The following is a 7371-nucleotide window of genomic DNA, read 5'->3' on the forward strand; positions in this document are numbered from 1 at the left end:
GAAAAAAACCAAAAAAAAAAAAAAGAGATATAATCCTTTTTCTGCAGCCTACCTAAGAACCAATGGGATACACCACTTCAGTTGACTAGAAAGCTCACCAGTTGCTAACTTTTCTTCTCTTCACATAGTATGCCCTGCATGTTTACAATGAGGTGATGAGTGTTGGACAGAAATATGGAATCCGGAATGCTGGGTATTATGCCCTCAGAAGTCTCCGAATTGAGAAGTTTTTTGCTTTCTGGGGTCAGGACTTAAACACCCTCACCACACCCCTGGAATGTGGAGGAGAGTCTCGAGTGAAGTTAGAGAAGGTATTATTATTATTTAAATGCATTTTATACATTAAACATTAACAATATTGAGTATTTTGAGAATCAACATATAAAATTTTTTTTCAACTTTTATATTCATATCCTTTTATACCCTAAAATTATCATTAATGAATATTTAATACTATCCATAACTGAGGATCCTATATCTAATGTTGAATACTAAATTGTTTCAAAATATAAAAATATTCTTTTGGAGTTAAGCATAGTAAAAGAGCATAAAATATTAAAATTAAACATTAAGAAAATGTTAATTTCAAGCACAGTAAAAAATATCAATAATATTTCTATGATGTTTGTAGAACATGATTTTAATATTTTCAACTGTTGATATTCAACAAACAGAATAGTTATTTTTACATATATTTCATTATGTTTCCCTTTTCATTTCTGATTTTATTAATTTGGATACTGGCTCTGTGACCTCTGGTTAGTCTGGATAAGGGTTTATCTATCTTGTTGATTCTTCTCAAAGAACCAGCTCCTGGTTTTGTTGACTCTTTGTATAGTTCTCTTTGTTTCTATTTGGTTTGATTCTTTCCTGCCCTCTACTCCTCTTGGGAGTATTTGCTTCTCTTTGTTCTAGAGCTTTCAAGTGTGCTGTCAAGCTGCTAGTGTAAGCTCTCAAGAAGGTATTATTTATCCAGATCTCCCTGTGCCTCTTAGCCAAACAGTTGTGATGTGCCTAAGATAGGAAGAGCTGAACAAATAGATAAATCACAAGGAAACTTACCTGTGGGCTGCAGATTTCATATGAAATCCCAATACCCTGACAACACCTGCTTACACTGGCATACGTTTCTTAGTTGGTTGTGGTCACAAATAATATTGTGAACGTACCACAGTAGTCATCCAAATTGTCATTTTATAGCCAGCTGCCTAGTTTTTTCTTAAAATAAAATTTTAACTTTTAATCATGTGAATGCATGTGTGTCTGCATGAGATATAAGCATTTGAATGCAGTTGCCAAAAGAGGCCACTGGGAACAGAGCTTGGGTTCTCTACAAGAACTCCTTTCTCTCCAGCCCCAGTTATATTATTTAGGAAACTGTAGTTCAAGAGGTTATTGTACAATCTTCCTCTGAACCTCAACCAGTGTCTTCTGAGAACCAGCAGTCTTTTTCTGTTCTAGAGCACTGGAATGTGCAAGTTCCCAGTGTATGATTTCCCCTGCCCACTTTTAACCTAGATGGTGTTAAACTTGCACCTTGCTTTACTTACAACAATGTAGTTAGGCAGTTTCCTGATGGTACACCTGTAGTGTCTCTTCTTTTCTGAGACAAGATCTTACTATGTAGTCATGGCTGACCTGGACCGTCTGTGTAGACCAGGCTGTCTGTGTGCCAACATGCCCAGATAATACTTATATTTACTTACTTATTTTGGCCACTGCATATAACTAGACATAAAAAATTACAAGCAATTTTTATGTATGCTATGAAAATGTTAACTTATTTAAAATGTACTGTATTTTAATTTAAAATATACTGTATTTTAATTAGAGATAATCACTATTAAGGTTATTACCTGTGTAAGTATATTGGCACATATCTATGCAGGGGTTTTTTGTTGGAAATACACAAAGGTTACCCACCTCTAACTCTGTGGAACTGGCTCTTTGCTGCCAACTTATCTTGGGTTCTGGGGCTCAAACTCCGGTTTCTAGGCTTGTGTGGTAACAGCCTTTACCTTCTGAGCCATCCTGCTATCCCTCTAGCAAGTATTCTTGATTAGCTTTTCTAACATTCTTTGTTCCAGATAGGCTCATGATTGAAATCTGTCCACCAAAGTATGTACTTCTGCTATTACAAAAAAGTTCTTTGGTGTCTCTGCTTGTACACAGCTTTTTCACCATGCCCCCCTCAAACATCATTTTCTAAAAGTTAGCAGGAATGTAGTCTAAATCTACATGCTGCATATCTACGTACTCTCCATCTTGGTATCTCAGGGTTTTCCCCTTTTTTTTCCTAGGGCATAGACTTCATTGGTCGGGATGCCCTGCTGCAGCAAAAGCAGACTGGGGTATATAAGCGTCTTGCTATGTTCATTCTGGACGACCATGACACAGACCTGGACTTGTGGCCTTGGTGGGGAGAACCAATTTACCGGAACGGAAAGTATGCTGGCAAGACCACCAGTAGTGCCTATAGCTACACTCTTGAGCGCCATGTATGTCTGGGTTATGTACACAACTTTTCTGAGGACAGTGGGGAAGAGCAGGTGGTGACAGCGGATTTCATCAACCGAGGAGAATATGAAATTGACATCGCAGGACATCGGTTTCAGGCCAAGGCCAAGCTCTACCCTGTCACCTCTTTTTTCACTCACAAGCGTAGAAAGGATGATGTGGAGCTGAGTGACTTTCATGGGAAGTAATGCAAGACATTTCTCCCTTCCTCCCATTCTCTCACCATGAGGAGCATCATTCTGGGAGCCCATTTTTCTTCTGTCCCTGTCTCCTCACTGAAGGTCCTTTGTCCTCTCCTAGGTTTGACCTAAACTTTTTCCTTGAAAACCTTTCTTGTCTTCCCATTTTCTCTCATTTGCTCTTACCCCCTCCTAATAATCCAGGTTCTTCTCATCCCTCCAGCGGGCTCACATTCCCACAGTGGCAGGCAGAACCCACTTGTGGAGTTGTATTATGAAGACAGACTGATTTTTAAATTCATTGTAAGGCAAGATGGTATTATTTAAGTCTTAGGGTAAAAATCCATTTCCTTTCGGCTTGGATTCTTACAGAGTACCCTGCTCATTTTGGTAGATTATTTTGTGTCTGATGCAGCCCTGGGAATAACTTGTGTCTTAACCAGGCAGATGATTCTGTTCCACTGTGCTGAGGTTGCCACCTGATACCTCTTAACCATCTACCTCACCAATGAGAGGGACTGTGTGGACACTGTCTGCTCTGTGGAAGGGAGAAGTAGCTACCTGGCACCCTGTATCCCCCAACTTTGTCCTTAGATGTTTGTGTTAGGGCAACCTGCCTGCGGTTTTCTTTATTTTTCTGCTATCTTATATCATGATGTTGTTTTTTTAGCTGAGTAAACAGGTATGCCAGTATTTGAAAGGAAAAACAAACCATGCTGCCCTTTGTGTTGCTTTTCCCAGCAGGAGCAGTGTGAACTCAGATGCTGAGTTCCTAGTATTAGAGGAAGAATGCTGCTTTTCTTTCAGCTAATCATAGGTCAGTAAGCTATCCCTTCTTGATTTCTTCAGATGACTTCTAGCCTCATCTGTGCCTTTTACAGCCTGCCTACAACCTCAGCATCTATTATTAGCCTTTTAGAAGAGAAAAGGGGATTAGGTAGGTTGTCTTTGGTGATTAAGTAGACCATGCTGTTCGTACTGCGTTCCAGAGAGCTACCAGAGCCCCAAGCTTTACATCCCTAGCATGAACAAAGCCACAAACAGATGACCACTGAAAACTGTAAGTATAGTGCAGGCCAGAGACTGCTTTCCATCTTTTCTTTCCAGGCTCCCCCAGCCCCAGCCATCTTGATAGAATCTTTGGAGTGGAAAGTGAGTGGGGAACCCACCAAATCCACCACACATTCCAGTGGTACTGCTTCTTTCTTTTTGTGAGATGGTTTTACACTGGAGCTCAGGCTAGCCTCAAATTTGCAGTGATCATCTTACTTTAGTCTCGTCAGCACTGGGATTTCAGGTGTGGTGACAGGATTTTCTGAAGCTGAAACTTGGATGTCACAGGCTGTCGTATGTAACATCAACATTGAATTTGTTCTCATATACAAACTGCCCCAGTCTTTGAGAACTTTTATCTCTCTCAGCACTCAGGAAGGTGGGCCTTTGTGAGTTCAAGGCTAGCCTGGTCTACAGGCGAGCCAGGGCAAACTCCTTTCATTTCTTTAGAGCAGCTCAAAATTCCCAAGTGTCATCTTTGACATTTCTGTAGAACTGTTATCCACTCAAACCTTGTTTTTTTCTCCAGCTAGGCCACTCCTACTTGGCTTCTGAGATTTTAATTGATTTATTAAAAGGACACACAATTAGATTTTGGTGTGAGGGGAATTAGTATTTTATGAGATGAGAGAGACTGTCTCTAGGCAAAAGAAAGAAGGGAGAAATACCCTACTAGAGACCTGAGCAGGGGAGCAGTAGCAATAAGCTGCTGAGGTGGCAGAACAGGCTCTTAGCTGACCTGTGGAGGTGGGAGTAGATATGCACAGGTTCAGGTATTGTGTGCTCTCTCAGAAATGGCTGTTGGTTGTAACATTCCACAGTCTGTGTGCATGAAAGTTTATTTGGAATTGAATACAAAATAATTTTTGACATGCATTAATAGTAAAAAAAAAAAAAAAGTAGCAAGCAGCAGGTTTTCTTTCTCTTTAAATATGGAAGTGTTACCACTTAAGTTCCAAAACAGTAATAGTTTAAAATTGGGTATACAAATACAATCATATTTACATATGATTCATGATAGTAGCAAAACTACAGTTATGAAGTAGTAATGAAAATACTCTTATGGTTGGGGTCACTACAAATGTGAGGAATTGTATTAAAGGGTCACTGCATTAGGAAGGTTGAGAACCACTGCTCTAACGGCTTGACTAAAAATCTAGGAGGACTAAGGAGGAACAATCACTGTACATCCTCAGTTGTGTGACACTTCTAATTCCTGGACATGACAACACACACCAGGGAGCCGGTTAGCTTTATGGGATTGTAAACACTTCAGTTTTAGGTGACAAATTTTCTGGAATAATCTGTTACCACATCTACTTCCTAGAGGTGAGAGGTTCCATGTTCTCTTCTTTGTCTATAGAAGCAATTAAATCTCTTTGAATAAGGTAACAACGTATATAGAAAACCTAGAGTTGGAAGCTTTCTGTGATACTTTTTGAAATATTATGAAGGCTTTCTTTTCTCTTAGCTGTTATATCAGTCATCTGAAATATGCTCAAGCTTGTAACAGAGTTCCCTTCCATGACATAGGTACTGAACTTGCAAAAAGGGACAAGGAGGCATGGCTTGATTAGTTTTAATTGTGAGAATACCACACTGCATTTCTAGTTCTTTTGTGGGTTCCTACAGATCTTATTAGTCCTGGACACAGGATCACTTAGCACAATTCTAAACCCTAGCTTCAGTCTGGTCTCCAAGAGCCCATTTATGCAGCAGTAGTGGACTATAGCTACTTCAGCTTAGCATTTGTTGGGAAGTACATTAGCCTGTCTACAACAAATGGATTCTAGGCCAGTGTGCCCAAGAAAAGTAAACATGAAAAACAATTTGTAGATTTCAGTATTAACTACTTTGTTTTGGATGTGGGTGGCAGAGCCAGTATGAGTTACAAATAGCAGGAACTGCTAAAGGTATGCTTTGTTTCACTGAAGACTCACATGTTTGATTTTTAGGTTACTTGCCCTCTACCTTATGAATATATTTGCTAGCATGGTAAAAGTTCTTCAGCATCCTTAGAATTGTATGCCTTACGGTATTGGTACTAGCCCTGGAGACTGACCTGGATGAGCAGCAGTTCCATCATCCTGTTCGCAGGGGTGAACTACAAACTTCATCTTTATATGTCTTGGTTAACTTCTTGGACAAGGTAACAGATTTATAATATTTAGGACAATAAAGAACAACCTGTCATCTCCTCATTTTCTGTACCCCAATACCCCCACCTCACCATTGTTGGTAAGAAGCGTAATATCAACACAAATACACTTTTATTATGCTGAAGAATGTTCATCTTGTCCTTACATCTGTAGGCACATGGATTGAGAGGAAGCAGTTGAGTAGGTGAGGAGTGATGTCTAAACTCAGCTATCATTGAGCTGTGGTGGCTTGCCAGCACCTCCCTTCCTCTGCCACTTTTCTTTGGTGTCCAAGGTGCTGATCTGTAAGCCTCCATTTTCTTGTCAATATGGGGCTGTCTCTCACAGTTCTTCAGCAGTACCAGCACCAGGTACTGTTCACAAGGATCGAGCGTTCCCATCTTTGTCGTCTTAGTCTGTTATACATCAGCATTTCCTGGCATAAGACTCTTGGCCTCTAAGCAGCTGTCCATATCTGAATAATTATACATACTCTCTTATTTTGATTCACCTGTTTTTAATCTTTGTAAACATCTACCTCCTTGTCTTTTTGTCTGTGAATGACAAATTATAAGAGGAGGGGGAGTCATTTTTATCATGTTTCAAAAGATCTATGCCAAGATTTCCTTTACACACCAAGAACTGAAGCTTGGAGCACTTCTCAGGCCAGTTCTAGTGCCTTACACTCCAGGATGTCTAGCATCGGACTGAGGTAGGAAGAAAGCAGAATGTGTCTGTAGGTTCTCATCGCCCACATAATCCCTCCTTGCTCAGAATAACCTAGGTGTGGGATAAAAAGTTCTGTAGCTCATTTCACTGAAAGCTTTTCTAGCTCATACTTAACTCTCTGGTCAATGCTTAAGATGTATAAGACACCAGTGCAACTACTATAAAGTTCTTAAATTTGCATTAAATTTGGTTCTGCTCAGCTCCCTCTGTTCCTGTGTAGTATCAGCATGTGGTCCTGAGGACATTCTAGATACTGGAGTGAATAAAAACTTTTCTTAAGCTCAAACTCAGCAGACTTTGGACATATGGGGAAATTGTGCATTTTATGACCAGAATTATTTCTAGATAGCTGGATTTCAGCTGAAATTTTCTTTTCATGTATTAGGTGTATAAATGAATAAAAAGATGTTTTCATAACGATTGTAATGTTCACTTGTGAAATGTCCTTTAATTTGGTTACATGTTATTTGCTTCTCAAAGGATAAGATAAAGCCATGTGTATCTCTGATGATAAGAGGTTTATAAACCAAGGTAAAGAAAGTCTGGATGTGGGAAGGAATCCTTTCTGGGTAAGAATGAACATGACTGGCTACCATATACATGTAAGCAAGCCCATGTTTATGTAAAAGAGGAACAAAGGGTTAATTAGCTGGAGATACAGTTAATATCAAAATTCTAAAATGATGTAAACTAAAACCATAGCAAACAATTTACAAAATTAAGATTTGATTATTTTATGTATATGGGTATTCTAT

At 39.4% G+C, this 7371-nt stretch overlaps 1 protein-coding gene across 2 annotated transcripts in view; it reads left to right on the forward strand.

Annotated features, from left to right (window-relative positions):
- Pdpr (pyruvate dehydrogenase phosphatase regulatory subunit) overlaps positions 1–7042 on the forward strand; it is a 38311-nt gene extending 31269 nt beyond the window's left edge. For both annotated transcript variants that reach the window (XM_031341450.1, XM_031341451.1), the window contains 2 exons: positions 129–311; positions 2301–7042. In XM_031341450.1, the coding sequence (XP_031197310.1) occupies positions 129–311; positions 2301–2705 (588 nt within the window). In that variant the 3' untranslated portion in view covers positions 2706–7042. The remainder of the gene's footprint in view (positions 1–128; positions 312–2300) is intronic.
- The last annotated feature ends 329 nt before the right edge of the window (positions 7043–7371 follow it).

Source organism: Mastomys coucha, unplaced genomic scaffold (genome assembly GCF_008632895.1).
Source record: "Mastomys coucha isolate ucsf_1 unplaced genomic scaffold, UCSF_Mcou_1 pScaffold22, whole genome shotgun sequence".
NCBI lineage: Eukaryota > Metazoa > Chordata > Mammalia > Rodentia > Muridae > Mastomys > Mastomys coucha.